The 19,403-nt window shown below is 45.1% G+C and overlaps 1 protein-coding gene across 1 annotated transcript; it reads right to left on the minus strand.

The window, feature by feature from the left end:
- Positions 1 to 1,399: 1,399 nt before the first annotated feature.
- LOC132381261 (coagulation factor X-like) lies at positions 1,400 to 14,060 on the minus strand. The gene is made up of 5 exons (XM_059950642.1): positions 13,928 to 14,060; positions 8,810 to 8,970; positions 5,622 to 5,646; positions 4,096 to 4,209; positions 1,400 to 2,153 (listed from the first exon to the last, which is right to left on the minus strand). The coding sequence occupies exons 1-5, from the start codon at positions 13,989 to 13,991 to the stop codon at positions 2,035 to 2,037; spliced, it is 483 nt and encodes a 160-aa protein (XP_059806625.1). The 5' UTR covers positions 13,992 to 14,060; the 3' UTR covers positions 1,400 to 2,034.
- Positions 14,061 to 19,403: the final 5,343 nt, after the last annotated feature.

A 19,403-nucleotide genomic window follows, 5' to 3' on the forward strand; every position in this document is an offset into this window, starting at 1 on the left:
GAGAGGGTCAGGCGGCGAGTGGCACAGGGAGAGTGTCGGGTGGTGAGTGGCACAGGGAGAGTGTCGGGTGGTGAGTGGCACAGGGAGAGGGTCAGGTGGCGAGTGGCACAGGGAGAGGGTCAGGTGGTGAGTGGCACAGGAAAAGTGTAAGGCGGCGAGTGGCACAGGGAGAGGGTCAGGCGGCGAGTGGCACAGGGAGAGGGTCGGGCGGCGAGTGGCACAGCGAGAGTGTCGGGTGGTGAGTGGCACAGGGAGAGGGTCGGGTGGTGAGTGGCACAGGGAGAGTGTCGGGTGGCGAGTGGCACAGGGAGAGGGTCGGGTGGTGAGTGGCACAGGGAGAGGGTCAGGTGGCGAGTGGCACAGGGAGAGGGTCAGGTGGTGAGTGGCACAGGAAAAGTGTAAGGCGGCGAGTGGCACAGGGAGAGGGTCAGGCGGCGAGTGGCACAGGGAGAGGGTCGGGCGGCGAGTGGCACAGGGAGAGGGTCGGTTGGTGAGTGGCACAGGGAGAGGGTCGGGTGGTGAGTGGCACAGCGAGAGTGTCGGGTGGTGAGTGGCACAGGGAGAGGGTCGGGTGGGGAGTGGCACAGGGAGAGGGTCGGGTGGTGAGTGGCACAGGGAGAGTGTCGGGTGGCGAGTGGCACAGGGAGAGGGTCGGGTGGTGAGTGGCACAGGGAGAGGGTCGGGTGGTGAGTGGCACAGGGAGAGTGTCGGGTGGTGAGTGGCACAAGGAGAGGCTCAGGAGGTGAGTGGCAGAGAGAGAGGGTCAGGTCATGAGTGGCACAGGGAAAGGGTCGGGTGGTGAGTGGCACAGGGAAAGTGTTTTGCAGTGAGTGCTGCATAAAGGGGGTCAGGTGCTGAGTGCAAGGAAGAAGTCAAGAGGCAAAAGTTGAGGATCGAAATTCGAGCGAGGGGTCAGGGAGTGGGGCAAGTGATGAATACCAGCACCTGATGCAAAAACGTGTGTGGGATTGGCTTGTTTGCCAGTCGAAAGCCGCTTCCACCATGACGGTGTTTGATCGGCCCATTTGAAACCTGTAGCAGCTTTTCCCATTGGATGTCTTGTGTGTCCAGTTTCAGACCCCCCCACCCCCCAGGTGTAAAGACTAGCACGTGCTGGAGGCTTGCTCTCTTTCGTTTGCCCCTGGGCACGCCTCACAGAGCCAGGGGGAAGGGTTGCTCCGCGCGCACTTTTACCAAAGTATCTGATGAATGTTTAGCTTTGCAAATTGTATCACTTGGGGAATCTTAAATGCTTGGTCTAATTTTTAACTGTTTGTAAATAAATGTTTATTTGTAGTGTGTTTTCTGTCTCACTCACCCAACCTGGGTAACTGCTTCCACATTACAGAAGGCACGAGAATGGGGTTGAAATGGATGTTAAGTTAGCCATGATAGAACGGTGTGGCAGACTCAATGGGCCAATTCTGCTGCAGTACTTTGCTTTTATAGAAGGTCTTCATGCTCATTATTCCCAAAAGCTGCAGTGTGTTGCTTAAAGAACAATTTATAAAAATCATTACATAAGGATTAATTTGTGTACTGAATGACTACTGATCACTGGGTTTTATAGAATCCAGACTTTAATGGCAGAACTTGAAGATATTGGTGGACATTGACACTGTCTGATTTTGGAGACACAACAGACAGGTGCTGGAATCTGGAGCAGCAACAAAATGATGATAAATATGCTGGTTTATAGTCAGTGTTTTTGTTTTATTCACCAAACCTGGGAACCTGCTTCCAATTGGCACTGCGAGCAGGGTTTGCTGATTGAGCCAGAAAATGCATTTCTTTAGAAGGTTATTTAAGAGAGAGGACCCCCCCCCCACCCCTGTATGAATCTGAAGCAACAACAAAATGCTGAGGAAACTCAGTAAGTTAGGTAGCATATGTGGAAGACAGACGGATGGTCATCATTTTGGGCTGATTTCCTGCACCTGCGTTTGATTCTTCCGATTCAAGCTCAGTTCCATATTGAATTGTAAATATTTATTCTGATTTAAAATCCATAACAAGTCCTTCACAACTGTGTGTTTATAATTCTGAATTTGCATAGCATCCTTCAGCTGGGCAAATGCAGGTGAACTTGTTGATTCCGTCTACACAAGATGTTCCTGGTGGGCATGTGGGCATTAAGTCACACTCATTGATATCTGGAACAACAACAATGTTAGAAGTAAATCTGTTATCAAAGTACATATATGTCATGTACAACTGCCCTGAGCTTCATTTTCCTGAGGGCATTCACAGAGAATACAAAGAAACACAATAGAATCAATGAAAAGCTGCCCTCAACAAAGACGGGCAACCAAACAATGTGCAAAAGACAACAAACTGTACTAATACATAAAAAACAAACAACAATAATAACAATAAACAAGCAATAAACATCAATAAACCTGAGTTGTATAGTCTTTAAAAGTGAGTCTATAGGTTGTGGATTCAGTTCAGTTCATTTGAACCCTTTTGGTTCAAGAATCTGATGATTGACTGGTAATAATCGTTCCTGAACTTTGTGATGTGGGACTTGAGGCTCCTGTACCTCCTTCCTGATGGCAGCAGTGAGAAGTGAACAAGGACTGGATGGTGGAGCCCCTTGATGATGATGACAGCATTCTGTGTACATGTGCTCAGTGGTGGGGAGGACTGAGCCCTATCCACTACCTTTGCTGGTTTCTGCATTCGAGACACATCGAACTTTGCAAACTTCTCTGAAAGGAGAGGCACAGGGAAGTTGACTATCTGAATGCATTCGGTCGATTGGCCCATTCGAAGGATACAGCTGCTCTTTCCCATTGGTTGCCTTGTGTGCCGCAGCACTGGTGTCCGGGTTTGCCCGCCTCAGGGGTATAAGATGAGCATGTGTGAGAGACTGGCTGTCTCCTCTTTGTCTCCAGGGGCTCATCTGCATATTTGTCTGGTGGTGTTTCCACTAATAGTCCCTTTGTATTTGTATATCTGAGGACTGGGTCTCGAAGCCACAGTGTCACTTAGCAGGCGTTGGCATAAGGGTGGGTTATCAGATGATCTCAGTGAGCTGGAGGTTCTGTACTATATACATGTATATTCTGTGTCATATTTTTTTTACTGATATTCTAGATGGGTTTGTATGTACAAGGACTGGGCATCAATCTGGGTACGGTGGGGGGACGTTAATTCCGTGAATGTGTTCTTGTGGGTGACAGTTGGTACTGTGTTTTGCACCCTGACCCCAAAGTAACACTGTCTCGTTTGACTGTATTCATGGGTGTTCATGTATGGTTAAATGGCAATTAGACTTGAATTAGTTTGAATTGAATTTTCAGACTGAGATTGTGAGCACTGCTGATGAACCATTGGGAAAGTACGCTACAGATACAGGAGAGTATGTACATACACACACACACACACACACACACACACACACACACACACACTTCACTAAGTATCTGTTAAATGTTTAGCTTTTTGTTGTGTAATTGAGGAGACTTAATAAACTCCCTGTTGAGTTTGAAGTCTTACTGATTGTTTCGTGTTGTAGTTTTTCTAACGCAGGCTGGTTTAGATGCCTGATTGAACGTTTTACTTTTTGTAAATGAATGGTTAATGTGCTTATTCATAATCAGTGTCTTCTGTCTCACGTATCAAACCTATGAGTATACTTCCCCATGACACCCTTTATTTTCCAGATCCCTGCTCCCCTGTCTTTGACGTCTACTCGATCCTGTTCCATCAGCTGTTGACAAAGGGCACTGGTGCCAAAACCTTACACAGCAGATCAACTCCATTGTCACTAACTTTGATCCAAGAAACTACTGCACAGCTAGCAGTACCAGAGTAGAGTCATTGCATTTCACAGCAGAGATACAGGCCCTTTGGCCCATCTGTGCCATGCTAACCACGGTGCCCATTGTTTGCCCCATAAACTTCTAAAACATTCCTGTCCATCTACCTGCCCAACTGTCTTCTAAACATACAGTAAACCCATGCAAGACAATGTGTTTGAGCTCCCATGTTACTCTCAGACATTGGCCCCATCATAGTTCTGATCAGGATATCACTGCTCCCAAATCCCTACAGTCAGAATTAATTGCTTGAGAACGGAAGTTCTCTTACCTGTTTCACAGTAGGTTCCATTAAATCCTCCGAGACATTTACATTTTACTCCTATGGCGGTGTTCCGACAACTCCCATTATTTTGGCAGGTAGTTGAATTACACTTCAGCCTGGCTGGAAATTGGAAGTGAAATTAAAGGGTTTTATTTCTGCACGACAGTAAGCGGCAGCAAAATACGTCCAGTTTCGTAGGAATGCGAGTGGATTAAAATCTTTATCCTGGTCTTTGCAATTCTAATTAAAAGTCCATTACTGCAATATACAATCTACACAAGGCATCAAAACAACACAGAAACTATATGTAAATAAATGTTCTGAATGAAATTGGCCCTGATTCTTTAGCCAGAAGGTGGAGAATCTATGGAATTCATTGCCACAGACAGCTGTGGTGGCCAAGTCATTTGATTATGTTTAAAGTGGAGGTTTGATTCTTAATTAGTCAGGGCAGCAAAGGTTACAGGGAGAAGGCAGGAGAATGTGGTTGAGAGGGGTAGTAAATCAGCCATGATGGAATGGCTGAGCAGATTTGATGGACCAAATGGCCTAATTCTGCTCCTATGTCTTATGATTTTATACACTAATATTCAGCCACACATTCCATTTTGAATCTTGTTAGTTAAGAGGATTAATATGCATGCCATTGTCAACTGTAGGACCGTAGATCAGTGAAGAACAGAGCACAGGAACCAGCACTCTTACAGCTCAGGGCAGCAGAGTTCAGAGTTCAATTCTGACGCTTGCTGTAAGAAGTTTGTACGTCCTTCCCATGAGTACATGGGTTTCCACCTGGCTCTCTATTTCCCTCCCACCGGACAATTTAGTAGATTAGCAGGTTCATTGTAAATTGTCCTGGGATTAGGCCTGGGTTATATCGGAGCATTGCTGGGCACTGCAGCTTGTGTAACGTGAAAGGGCTGGTCTGCACTGTATTCCTTGGAATGCAAAACATTGGGTGCATCTACAACTAGAGGTCATGGGTTAAGGGTGAAAGGTGAAAAGTTTAAGGGGAACATGAGGGGAATTTTTTTCACTCAGAGTGTTTTGAGAGTGTGGAACGAGCAGTCAAAGCAAGTGGTGCATGCAAGCTCAATTTCAATGTTTAAGAGAAGTTTGGATGGTAGGGGTATGGAGGGCTATAGTCCCAGCACAGGTCAATGGGAATAGGTAGTTCAAATGGTTCAGCATAGGCTAGATGAGCTTTCTGTGCTGTACTTTTCAATGACTCAAAATAAATAAATAAGCAAACAAACAAACAGTGGCAACTTTCCACTTCCCTTTCTGTCCCAATGCAGGGTCTCAATCCAGAATATCGACTCACACCTTCTGCCAGCACAGATGCTGCTTGACTCACTGAGTCCTCCCAGCATTCTGTATAACATGTTTATTTCCCTTGACAATCTTTAGTCCTTCTTTCCATTAAAATCAGCGCATGAGGGAAAGTTGTCTCATTGGTGGCTAGAACTTCCATTCCTTAAAGTGAAAGTCCCTGCGGTTTTGTGAGAATGATAAAATGGAGAGCCACATACCTGTGTAGAGTTTCCAGAAGGATTCCTTAGAAAGAGAAAAGAGAAATACTTTAATAACAATTGGCCTTGGTTCCATATCTGGTGAGGACATTATTGGTGGCTTGGTATCAGACGTCGGTGAATGGGAACAGAAGCAGTCGGTGCTAGAAATGCTCAGCAGAATCTTTGGAAGAAGGAAAGTGGTCACCATCACATTCTGATTACCAGACCTCCTTCATAAGACCACAAGACAGGAACAGAATTAGACCATTCAGCCCAACGAGTTTGCTCTGCCAGGCAATCATATCTGATTTATTATCCCTCTCAACCTCATTCTCCTACCTTCTTCCCAGAAGATGAATATTCATGTGAATATTTTAATACATCAACTGGTTTAATGCATTATTAGATTAATGAATACATAGAATGGGCGAGACTTTCCCTGGAGAAAGATGTTCAGTTTTAGTCACCCTACTGTAGGAAAATAGTCATTAAGTTGAAAAGAGTGCAAAAAAATGATTTATTTTGTTACTGAGATCCATTACAGAATAGGTCCTTCTGGCCCATTGAGTCACACTGCCCGGCAAACCCCCAATTTAATCTAAGCCTAATCATCAGACAATTTACAGTGACCAAATGGCTCAACTACTGATAGGTCTTTGGACTCACCTGGAGGAGAGCCATATGGTCATGGGGAGAATGTACAAACTCCTTACAGGCAGTGGTGGGAATTGAACCCTGGCCTCCTGTACTGTACAGCATTGTGCTAACCACAACACTACTGTGCCTAAGACTTTTGCACAGTACTGTATGTTCATTTTTTCATTTATGTTAACTTACATTTGACCACTACTTACATCTGACCACTACTTCTTGATTCCCTAACTTGTAGATGTAATAAGCCATTGACTGAGTTACAGAGAGAGGTTGAACGGAGCACATGAGCATAAAACATAGAAGAAGATTTAGGCCATTCAGGGTATCATCTCCACCATTCCATCATGGCTGATTTATTATTCCTCTCAACCCCATTCTCCTGCATTCTCTCCACATCCCTTGAAGCCCTTATTAACCAAGAACCTATCAACCACTTTAAATATACCTAATGACTTGGCCTCCACAGCTGCCTGTGGCATTGAATTCCACAGATTGTCTGGTTAAAGAAATTATGGCTCATCTTTGTTCTAAAGGGATTTTGAGGTTGTCCTGGACTCCCCCACTATAGGAAGCCATCGGACACAGAAATTCGGAGAATAGAACTCAGAAACAATCCCTGTGGCTCACGATGCTGAGCCAGGGTAGGTTATTTGGTAATTAAATGATTAACTAAACCAGTCCGTGCTCCCTTGACATTGTCATATCCTTCCATTCTCTGCGTATTTATGTCCCTATCTAAGAGTCTCTTAAGTGTCCTTAACATATCCATCTCCACTACCATCCCTGGCAGTGGAGTCCACACACCCACCACCCTATGTTTTATAGAAACCTCCTCCACAACATCCCCTTTGAACATTCTCCTTCTCGACCCACTCGTATTAGATGTTTTGTACTCAGGGTCAAAGATATGAGATCTCTACACAGATCTCTCGCCAGCCTCTGCCGCTCCAGACAAGACAGTCCAAGCTTGTCCAAGCTCTCCTTACAGCACTTGCTCTCTAATCCAGGCTGCATCCAGTCAACCTCTTCTGCACCCTCTCCAAATCTTTCCTATAAATGGGTCGGCTAGAAAAGAATGCAATATGCCAGATGTGGCCCCACCAGAGTTTTATAAAGCCGCAACATTACATTCTGACTCTTGAACTGAGTGACTTGACCAGTAAAGGCAAGCACACAAAATGTCTTCTTAACCTCTCTATCAACCCATGCAGTCGCTTTCAGAGAGTTATGAACTTGGACCCCACAATCCACCTGATACTTCCTGTTTTTATTTCAGATTTCTGGCACCTTCAGTTTTTAACAGATTGCCATTTCTGTGCCCAGAAGACAAAGGAGCCGAGTTAGGCCATTCAGCCCATTGAGTCTGTTCCAACATTCCATTATGGCTGATTTATTATCCCTCTCAACCCCATTCTCCTGCCTTTCCCCTGTAGCCTTTGATGCCTTGACAAATCAAGAACCTCTCAATCTCTACTTGGAATATGTCCAACAACTGGGCCTCCACAGCTTTCTGTGGTGATGAATTCCAGAGATTCACCACCCTCTGGCTAAAGAAGTTCCTCCTCATCTCTGTTCATATTCTGAGGCTGTGCTCTTTGGTCCTAGGCTCTCCCCACCGTAGGAATCCTGTCCACTTTAGCTAGGCATTTCAATGTCCAATAGGTTAATGAAGGGGCTGCCACATGGAGGTGATCTGTATCGTACTTTGTAAGATGTAGCTGACACCTGCCTGGTGAGGTCACTGAAGTCCCTATGGGGAGTGGTAGACATGGCAATGATGTTCTTCGGTCTTGGTTTTAGTTAGCTTTCTTCTCTGGAGTCCCCTTTGTCTTGTGTCCACCCATCAAAGAGATGGGTCCTAACACCAGTAGGACAAGGTGGTATTTGAGGTGAGATGAACTGTGTCATTCTCCAGTAGTGGACAGACTGAAAATACACTGCATGGGTTGCCTCATAGTCTTGGGTATGTAACATCAAAGGATATGGGAAGAAGGCAGGAGAATGAGGTTGAGAGGGATAACATATCAGCCACGGTTCATGGAACAGATGATGGGCCAAATGGCCTAATTCCGCCCCTCTGTGTTATGGTCTTATTATCCTGACCCTTTGAATTATTTGAGCAGGCAATGAACGAGACAACAGGCTGGAGCGTGCAAATCATCATCATGAGCCATGTTGTACTGTACAATGTTGGGTTTCCATGACCATGACTGTTCTTGGCAAATTTTTCTACAGGAGTGGTTTTCATTACTTTCTTCTGGGCAGTGTCTTTAAAGGCTGCGTGACCCCAGCCATTATCAATACACTTCACATAACCAGGTCTTGTGATGTGTACCATCTGCTCATACGACCATCCACCACCTGCTCCCATGGCTTCACGTGTCCCCGATCAGGGGCTAAGCAGGTGCTACACATTGCCCAAGGGTGACCCGCAGGCTAGCGGAGGGAAGAAGCGCTTTACAACTCCTTCGGTAGAGACGTATTTCAACACTGCCACCAAGGAGGGGGAAAAGAAACAAGGACTAAATTGGATGTAGAAATTTCATCCTTACCACTTTGCAATCATCTTCAAAAATCTCTTGGACTTCTTCCTTTGTGCATGTTTCTTCCACGCACTCTCGCTCCAGATTCCCTTCTCTAAGCTCTTCTGCAAACTGGTTGGTTCTGGGGACTCGAGACAGCAGCTGCAGAGCTGAAGGTTTCTGTAGGAAGACTCAATAACACATCCACAGTATTAAACATCTGGCTCCTGTCTGCTGACAAACTGCGTCATGAAGTCAGACGACTACCTCTGAAATGTTCTGGTGGGTACTTGCACTGAGACTGGAGTTATATAAAGGCTGATACTTCCTTCATGAGAGGCCCTGTCAGGACAGGTGAAAATGGGTAAGGCCAGCCAACAGGAGGTCATCATGGCCTTTGCTCCATAGAACACAGAACAGTACAGCAGGGAAACAGGCTCTTGGGCCCATAACATTGTGCCAAAGCACCACACCAGGGCAACGCATTCCAGGCACCCACCACTCCCTCACATCCCCTTTGAACCTGTCTGCTCTCACCTTCAATGTATGCCCTCTGGTATTTGATATTTCAACCCTGGGAAATAGATACTCCCTGTCTACTCCATTTATGCCTCTCATACGCTTGTAACCCTCTATCAGATCTCCCTTCAGCCTCTGCCACTTCAGAAAATACAACCCACATTTGTCCAGCCTCTCATGATAGCACACACCCTCTAAACCAGGCAGCATCTGGATAAACCTCTTCCTCACCCTCTCCAAAGACTCAACGTCCTATAGTGGGGCAACCAGAACTGTACACAATACTCCAGATGTGGCTGAATCAAAGTTTTATAAAGTTGCAACATAACCTCTTGACTTTTGAACTCAGTGCCTTGACTATTAAAAGCAAGCATTCTATAAACCTTCTTAACCACCCTATTGACCTGTGTAGCCACTTTCAAGGAGCTATGAACTTGGATCCCAAGAACTCTCTGCTCAGTAACACTGTTAAGAATTTTGCCCTTAACAGTGTACTGTCTCCTTGCATTTGTACTACTGAGATGCAACACACAAGAACACAAGAAATGAACATAAGAAATAGGAGCAGGAGTAAGCCATCTGGCCCTTCGAGCCTACTCCGCCATTCATTAAGATGATGGCTGATCTGGCCATGGACTCATCTCCATCTACCTGCCTTTTCCCCTTAACCCTTGTGCAAAAATAGATCCAACCTTATCTTAAATATATTTACAGAGGTAGCCTCCACTGCTTCATTGTGCAGAGAATTCCACAGATTCACCACTCCCTGGGAAAAGCAGTTCCTCCTCATCACCATCCTGTCTACTCCCCCGAATCTTGAGGCTGTGTCCCTTAGCTCTAGTCTCACCTACCAATGGAAACAACTTTCCTGCTTCTATCTTATCTATCCCTTCCATAATTTTATATGTTTCTATAAGATCTCTCATTCTTCTGAATTCCAGCAAGAATAGTCCCAAGCAACTAAATCTCTTCTCATAGTCTAATCCCCTCATCTCTGGAATCAACCTAGTCATCCTCCTCAGCACCACCTCCAAAGCCAGTATATCCTTCTTCAAGTAAGGAAACCCAGAACTGCACACAGTACTCCAGGTGCGGCCTCACCAGTACCCTGTACAGTTGCAGAATAACCTCCCTGCTCTTAAATTCAATCCCTCTAAAAATGAAGGCCAATGTTCTATTTCTGTTCTTGACAGCCTGCTGCACAAGCAAACCAACCTTTGTGGTTCATGCACAGGCACTCCCAAGTCCCTCTGCACTGCAGCATGCTGCAATGTTTTACCATTTAAATAATAACATGATCTTTCATTTTCCTTCAAAGTGAATGACCTCGCAATTACCAACATTGTACTCCATCTGCCAGACCCTTGCCCACTCACTGAATCTATCTATATCTCTTTGCAGACTGTCTGTATCTTCCGCACAATTTGCTTTTCCATTGAATTTAGTATCAGCAGCAAACTTACATACACTACACTCTGTCCCCTCTTCTAGATTGTTAATGTATATTGTGAACAGTTGTGGGCCCAGCACCAAGCCTTGTGGCACACCACTCACACTGATTGCTAACCAGAATAACACCCCTGTATCCCAACTCTCTGCTTTCTATTAGTTAACCAATCCTCTATCCATGAAAATACATCACCCCCAAATCTGTGCATCCTTATCTTATGGACAAGTCTTTTATGTGGCACCTTACGCCAATCCCATGAAGGGATTTCTACAGAGTCTCTGTGGGTGGAGGTTAGGAACAGGAAGGGGTCAATAACTTTACTGGGTGTTTTTTTATAGACTGCCTAATAGTAACAGGGATATCAAGGAGCAGATAGGGAAACAGATTCTGGAAAGGTGTAATAAAAACAGAGTTGTCATGATGGGAGATCTTAATTTCTCAAATATCGATTGGCATCTCCCTAGAGCGAGGGGTTTAGATGGAGTGGAGTTTGTTTGGTGTGTTCAGGAAGGTTTCTTGACACAATATGTAGATAAGCCCACAAGAGGAGAGGCTGTACTTGATTTGGTATTGGGAAATGAACCTGGTTAGGTGTCAGATCTCTCAGTGGGAGAACATTTTGGAGATAGTGATCATAATTCTATCTCCTTTACAATAGCATTGGAGAGAGATAGGAACAGACAAGTTAGAAAAGTGTTTAATTGGAGTAAGGGGAATTATGAGGCTATCAGGCAGGAAATCGGAGGCTTAAATTGGAAACAGATGTTCTCAGGGAAATGTACTGAAGAAATGTGGCAAATATTCAGGGGATGTTTGTGTAGAGTTCTGTATAGGTACATTCCAATGATCCAGGGAAATTATGGTAGGGTACAGGAACTGTGAAGTACAAAGGCTGTAATAAATCTAGTCAAGAAGAAAAGAAAAGCTTACAAAAGGTTTAGAGAGCTAGGTAATGCTAGTGATCTAGAAGATTATAAGGCTACTATGAAGGAGCTTTAGGGGGAAATTAAGAGACCCAGAAGGGGCCATGAGAAGGTCTTAACGGGCAGAATTAAGGAAAACCCCAAGGCATTTTACAAGTATGTGAAGAGCAAGAGGATGAGACGTGAAAGAATAGGACCTATCAAGTGTGACAGTGGGAAAGTGTGTATGGAACCAGAAGAAATAGCAGACCTACTTAATGAATACTTTACTTCAGTATTCACTATGGAAAAGGATCTTAGTGATTGTAGTGATGACTTGCAGCAGACTGAAAAACTTGAGCATGTAGATATTAAGAAAGAGTATGTGCTGGAGCCTTTGGAAAGCATCAAGTTGGATAAGTCACCAGGACTGGACGAAATGTACCCCAGGCTACTGTAGGAGGTGAGGGAGGAGATTGCTGAGCCTCTAGTGATGATCTTTGCATCATCAATGGGGACCGGAGAGGTTCTGGAGAATAAGAGGGTTGCGGACATTGTTTCTTTATTCAAGAAAGGGAGTAGAGATTGCCCAGGAAATTATAGACCAGTGAGTCTTATCTCAGTGATGGAGAAGATCCTGAGAGGCAGGATTTATGAACATTTGGAGAGGTATATGATTGGGAATAGTCAGCATGGCTTTGATAAGGTACCCCATGCAAGGCTTGAAAAAGTAAGAAGGCATGGGATCCAAGGGGACATTGCTTTGTGGATCCAGAACTGGCTTGCCCACAGAAGGGAAAGAGTGGTTGTAGACGGGTCATATTCTGCCTGGAGGTCAGTGACCAGTGGTGTGCCTCAGGGATCTGTTCTGGGACCCTTACTCTTTGTGATTATTATAAATGACCTGGATGAGGAAGTGGAGGGATGGGTTAGTAAGTTTGCTAATGACACTAAGGTTGGGGGTGTTGTGGATAGTGTGGAGGGCTGTCAGAGGTTACAGCGGGACATTGATAGGATGCAAAACTGGGCTGAAAAGTGTCAGATGGAGTTCAACCCAGATAAGTGTGAGGTGGTTCATTTTGGTAGGTCAAATATGATGGCAGAATTTAGTATTAATGGTAAGTCTCTTGGCAGTGTGGAGGATCAGAGGGATCTTGGGGTCTGAGTCCATAGGATGCTCAAAGCAGCTGCACAGGTTGACTCTGTGGTTAAGAAGATGTATGGTGTATTGACCTTCATCAATCATGGAATTGAATTTAGGAGCCAAGAGGTAATGTTGCACCTATATAGGACCCTGTTCAGACTCCACTTGGAGTACTGTGCTCAGTTCTGGTCGCCTCACTACAGGAAGGATGTGGAAGCCATAGAAAGGTGCAGAGGAGATTTACAAAGATGTTGCCTGGATTGGGGACATGCCTTGTGAGAATAGCGAACTCGGCCTTTTCTTCTTGGGGTGACGGAGTTTGAGAGGTGACCTGATAGAAGTGTACAAGATGATGAGAGGCATTGATTGTGTGGATAGTCAGAGGCTTTTTCCCAGGGCTGAAATGGTTGCACAAGAGGACACAGGTTTAAGGTGCTGGGGAGTAGGTACAGAGGAGATGTCAGGGGCAAGTTTTTTACTCAGAGAGTAGTGAGTGCGTGGAATGGGCTGCTGGCAACAGTGGTGGAGGCGGATACGATAGGGTCTTTCAAGAGACTTTTAGTTAGGTACATGGAGCTTAGTAAAATAGATGGCTATAGGTAAGCCTAGTAATTTCTAAGGTAGGGACATGTTCGGCACAACTTTGTGGGCCGAAGGGCCTGTATTGTGCTGTAGGTTTTCTATGTTTCTATCGAACACCTTCTGGAAATCCAAATAAATAACACCCACCTGTTCCCCTCTATCCACTGCACTTAATCCAGGTAAACTCCTCTCATTTATCTGGATTAAACTCCATCTGCCATTCCTCTGCCCATATGTGCAACTGATCTATATCATACTGTATTTTTTGCCAGTCTTCTACACTATATATAACTCCACCAAATCAGGTATCATCTGCAAACTTATTTACCCACCTATCTATATTTTCATCCAGGTCATTTATATATATTACAAACAGCAGAGGTTCCAGCACAGATCTCTATGGAATTCCACTAATTACAGACCTCGAATAAGTCCCTTCAAATACTACTCTCTGTCTTCTAGCACAATCCAGTTCTGAATCCAAACAGCCAATTCAATGGAGAGGTACAGATGGGAGGAAGAGGTTGCAGTGAGAATTCATTGATACTTACCATCATTTGTGCGACAGCCACTGAGAAGGAACAAGATGATCCAGTAACTTAGGGCGAGCTTCATCTTCCTTTGTCACCGTCCGGTCCAGTGTTTTGGAGAGACACGATGAGGGATTTTGCAAATTGATCTTTATCACTCAGATCACAGTTACACTTTTTCCATAGTCAGTATTTTTTTGTTTTGCAAATAATTTCTGTTAATAAATAACCAATGATTTTGAAAGACTTTCACAAGGGTACACAGGGGTACGCTGATCTTTGGAAATAAATTCTGGTAACGTTGACAGCAGAAAAGTGGAACACCTTTCTTTTCAGTCTGTTTATACATTGAAACTGCATTGGAACAGAGAGAATTCCTGGTTGTAATAGTGCATTTGTTATGTTAAATCATACAAATATCTTGATTAATGTGTGAAAGCTGTTCAAATCCTCTCAATGTTTATCCATATAGAATATGCTGCCCGTGAAACTCCCAAATGCTCGAGTGTTCTGATCTTTGAAATGAATTGGTATTCTAAACAATCTCAACCTACCTTCCCCAAGATCAGAAACATTACAGTTAATTTCCATCAAACATTCAGTTCTTGAACCAACTGGCAAACCTCTGGTCATTACTGTTTGGTAACACGATGACCACCTTGATCACTTTGCACCAAAATGGACACTTACCATTCTAATTGTGTTACTTAAAGACAAAAATGTTAGCTTTATTTATCACATGTACATCGAAGCAGAGAGTGAATACCTTGTTTGCTACCTACGACCAACCCAGTGTGAGCATGTGCTGGGGACAATCTGCAAGTGGTGCCATGCTTCCGGCGCCAACAGAGCATGCCCACAACTCACCAATCCCAAATAGTATGTCGTTGGAATGTGGGAGGAAAGTAGAGCACCCAGAGGAGACACATGCGGTCACAGGAGAATATACAAATTCCTTACAGACAGGGCAGCAATTGAACCCCGATCATGATTGCACTCAATGGCACTGTAAAGCATTACACTATGTTCTACGCTACTGTGCAGCCCTTTTGTTGCGAGGAAGCAGGGTGACGGGTTTGATGAGTGAGACAGAAGGCACTGACTATGAATAAGCACACTAACCATTTATTTACAAAGAGTAAAACATCTAGCATGTCAATCAAACATCCAAGTCACACCAAGCTACAAAAACTACAACATTAAACAATCATTAACACTTCAAACTCAACAGGTACTTCATTAAGTCTTTCCAAATTACACAACTACAAAACTAAACGTTCAACAGATACTTAGTTAAATGTGCGCGTGGGCCCTCCTGTATCTGTAGCAAACTTTTCCAGCGGTTCTTCAGCACTGGTCACGACCTCAGTGTGAAGTAAGCCCCTGGAGACAAGGACAGACAGCCAGACGTGCTATTCTTATACCCCTGAGGCGCTCAAAACCAGACACTGACGCCGTGGCACACGAGGCAACTAGTGGGAAGGGGCTGCCGCACCCCACAGACAGGTCACTTGCCAAACGGCAAGGCATAAGTGACTGTGGACTGACAAGTAAACTAAGCCTTCACATTACACCATTATATTTAATGACTAATTCATAATTGAGAGAAATGATTAAATTAAAGACGGTTCTTAAGGAGTCCATTTAGAATGTGCTGACACAGAAAGAACGTGCAAAGCAACTTGCAGGGCAACGTATAAACCAATTTGCAAAATCAGGATGAAACAATAGCTTGCTGATTAAAGAAGCGATACGGGTAACGGGAAGACATGCTTAACGGTTGAACAATAACGGTGTTAATGCGCTGAGGCTGATAAGTGGGCCAAAGGGTAATCACATTTGTAATTTTGTAATGAGATTAAGGAAGAATGTCTGCACCTCACATGGGTGCAACTCACAAAGTCGTAAACAAGTAGGGTATAAAAAACTGTGCAAAGTGTAATTCGGCACTCAATCTAGCAGGAGCTGGTTGGGTCCGACTCTGCAGACTCGAAAAATAAAGTTTACCGTTCTGCAAATTGCTGAGACTCAGTGTGTTTCTGACAACGTGGGGGCTCGTCCGGGATCCACACTCCGGCCGCGGTGGACACGAGGAAGGACATCGGAGACGGTGCACCCCGCCGAGTTTGGCGGTCCCTGACTCCTTGCTCGTCGCTCCGACGCGGCTTGAGCGAGTGATATCCGGACAGCGCAGAGCGGTAAACGGGGAGAAGGGGACAGTACCTGGTACTGGAAGTCCCCAGGACGCACCGGGTAAGTGCCTACTATTATAGTAGAAGGGTGCGGGAATAAGTAAGGACGGAGAAGACCGGGATCGCTACCCGGGGGTCCTCCTGATAAAAGTCCTTGGGACGCACCGGGTAAAGTGCCTACTGTTGCAGTAGAAGGGTGCGGGATTAAGTAAGAGCGGAATAAGATGGGAGGGGGTGGCTCTAAAAAGAAAGAGGAAACTAGCCCCCTCGGTAGAATGTTTGAGAATTGGGGATGTGGAAGACTAAAAGGGAAACAAAAGAAAAAAATGATACAGTACTGTTTAATTTGGTCGAAACAGCCGATAGAAAAACCTGCGGTCTGGTGGCCGCGGCTTGGGTCTGAGGAGGATTGGGTACGACAAGCCTTAAACATTTACGTTAATTCAAAACCAAATGTAAAACCGGAAGAAATTGCTTATGCTTTTTGTTGGGCTCCCTGGCCAGGAGTAACAACAAAGAGTTTTAAATTGGGCATTAAAAGGGAGCGGAAGTGGGACCCACTCGATCATTTACCCCCTCCCTATGTCCAGCCTTCTGCGCCCCTTGCGGGAGCAGAGGGAGGACGTGAAGAAAGTGAAAAAAACAGAAGAAATAGACCCGGAGAGGGATGTTAGGGAAAAAGCAAAAGCAAGGATCGAAACAAGGAGTGTGACAGGAGCAGATAAGAAAAAGAAAGACGAATTAAAAAAGGAAGAGGTACAGCTGTGTCCCCTTCGAGAGGTTCCAATGGGAGGAGAACGGGGAGGAACAGGATTTGTAAACGTCCCTCTGACAAGTACCGAAGTACGAGGATTTAAGAAAGATATGAAAACTTTATTAGAAGATCCGATGGGACTGGCAGAACAGTTGGATCAATTCTTAGGACCTAATGTTTACACTTGGGAAGAAATGCATGCGATTATGGGAACGCTATTTTCTGCACAAGAGAGGCAAATGATACGACAAGCTGCAATATCAATTTGGGGAAGGGAACAGCCGAATGAGTTACCGGGGGACCGGAAATTTCCAGTAAACGACCCACAGTGGGACAAACAAGCAGAAGAAAGAAGACGGCAATATCCCATTGCCATGGAAGGGAGGAGGGGATTACAACCTGTAATTGAGACATTAGTATCAGATGGACTCCTGGAAGAATGTATGTCACCCTTTAATACCCCCATCCTACCGGTCCGAAAGCCCGACGGCACGTATCGAATGGTTCAAGATCTGAGAGGCTTAAATGCGGTAGTCCAAACACGATACCCGGTAGTGCCTAACCCCTATACATTAATGAGCAAAATACCTCCTGAACATGAATGGTTCAGTGTGATAGATCTAAAAGATGCCTTTTGGAGTTGCCCGTTGGAGGAAGGTAGCCGAGATATGTTCGCATTTGAATGGGAAAATCCTTTCACTGGGCGGAAGAAGCAACTCCGGTGGACCGTCTTGCCCCAAGGGTTCACGGATGCCCCAAACCTATTCGAACAGGTACTGGAGCAAGTATTGGCTGGATTCCATTGTACCGAAAAGAACCAACTATTACAGTATGTCGATGACCTACTACTATCGGGACCAGCAGAGGAGGTAGTGCGAGACGATACTATAAGACTCCTGAATTACCTAGGAGAAAAAGGATTGCGGGTGTCCAAGAAGAAACTGCAATTTGTCGAGAAGGAAATAACATATCTCGGACACAGAGTCAGTAAAGGGCACCGCCAAATAACCCCAGAAAGAATAGCCGGAATAACTAAAATACCGCTTCCCAGGACAAAGAAGGAAATAAGACAATTTCTGGGCTTAGTGGGCTATTGCCGGATTTGGATAGAGAATTATACCTCCCTGGTGAAGTTTATGTACGACAAATTGGCAAAGGAAGACCGGGGAATAATCAGCTGGACCGAAGAAGAAGAACAGAAGTTCAGGAAAATAAAAGGGCAACTAATTCGGGCCCCGGTATTAACACTGCCAGCACTGGAAAAGCCCTTTCAGCTGTATGCAACAAACAATGAAGGAACTGCGTTAGGAGTACTAACCCAAGAAAAAGGAGGAAAGCGGCAACCTGTAGCCTTTTTATCAAAAATGTTAGACCCGGTATCCCGGGGATGGCCGACGTGCATACAAGCCGTAGCGGCAGCAGCCGTACTAGTAGAAGAAGCACGGAAATTAACCTTTGGAGGAAGAATGACGGTGTATACCCCGCACTCCGTTAGCACCCTCTTAGCCCAAAAAGCTCAGCGGTGGTTGACGGACTCTTGCATACTGAAATACGAAACCATTCTGATGGTCGGGGATGATTTAAGCTTTGAAAAGAACAATAGTTGTAACCCGGCACAGTTCTTATACGGGGAATCAACAGGGGAGGAAACCGAGCATAACTGCGTGGAGCTAACAGACCTTCAGACAAAAAGTAGGGAAGATCTACAAGAAGTTCCCCTAATTGAAGGCGAGGAACTATATATCGACGGCTCCTCCACATGCATCAATAGGGTACGACACAGTGGATATGCTATTATAAACGGGAGGACTAGGGAGACGGTGGAGTCCGGCCGGCTCCCGGGTAATTGGTCAGCCCAGTCTTGTGAACTATATTCCTTGCAGAGGGGACTGCAACTGTTAAGAAACAAAATAGGCACTATATACACCGATTCTAAGTATGCCTATGGAGTGGTACACACCTTCGGAAAGATTTGGAAAGAACGGGGGTTGATAACAGCCAGGGGAAGGGAATTAGCTCACGAACAAATGATAAGCATGACTCTGGAAGCTCTAACACTACCTCAAGAAATTGCAGTGGTTCACGTTCCAGGACATCAACGAGGAACAGCCCCGGAAGCAATAGGAAACCGGCTCGCAGATGAAGAAGCCAAACGGGCAGCAATGGAAAAAACGGTCCGACTTCTAACCCTGATACCAATAAGGGAAGGGCTTAACAAACTACCAGTCTTCACCCAAGTAGAAATAGACGCTATGAGCCAGCTGGGAGCCCGACAAACATCAGAAGGCGAGTGGAAGACCCCCGACGGACGGCAAGTACTGAATAAGGAAGTAACTCGTCATATACTGCAACAACTACACCAACAAAGCCATTGGGGAGTGCAAGCTATGTGCGACACTATCCTAAGGGACTATGTTTATAAAGGGATATTCACACTAGCTCAACAGGAGGTGTGGGGCTGTTACACCTGTCAAAAGGTAAACAAGAAAATGATGCGTGCCACCCATAAGGGGGGACAAACACTAGCCGTCCGACCGTTCCATCGGATCCA

Source organism: Hypanus sabinus, chromosome 25 (assembly GCF_030144855.1).
Source record: "Hypanus sabinus isolate sHypSab1 chromosome 25, sHypSab1.hap1, whole genome shotgun sequence".
NCBI lineage: Eukaryota > Metazoa > Chordata > Chondrichthyes > Myliobatiformes > Dasyatidae > Hypanus > Hypanus sabinus.

Excerpts from the sequence above, each read along its gene's own strand:
- LOC132381261 (XM_059950642.1), bottom strand. The coding sequence starts at position 13,991 with ATGAAGCTCGCCCTAAGTTACTGGATCATCTTGTTCCTTCTCAGTGGC. Across the intron at positions 4,210-5,621 it reads CTTCTGGAAACTCTACACAG|CCAGGCTGAAGTGTAATTCA; the intron begins GTATGTGGCTCT and ends TCCAATTTCCAG. Across the intron at positions 2,154-4,095 it reads TGGAACCTACTGTGAAACAG|ATATCAATGAGTGTGACTTA; the intron begins GTAAGAGAACTT and ends TTGTTGTTCCAG.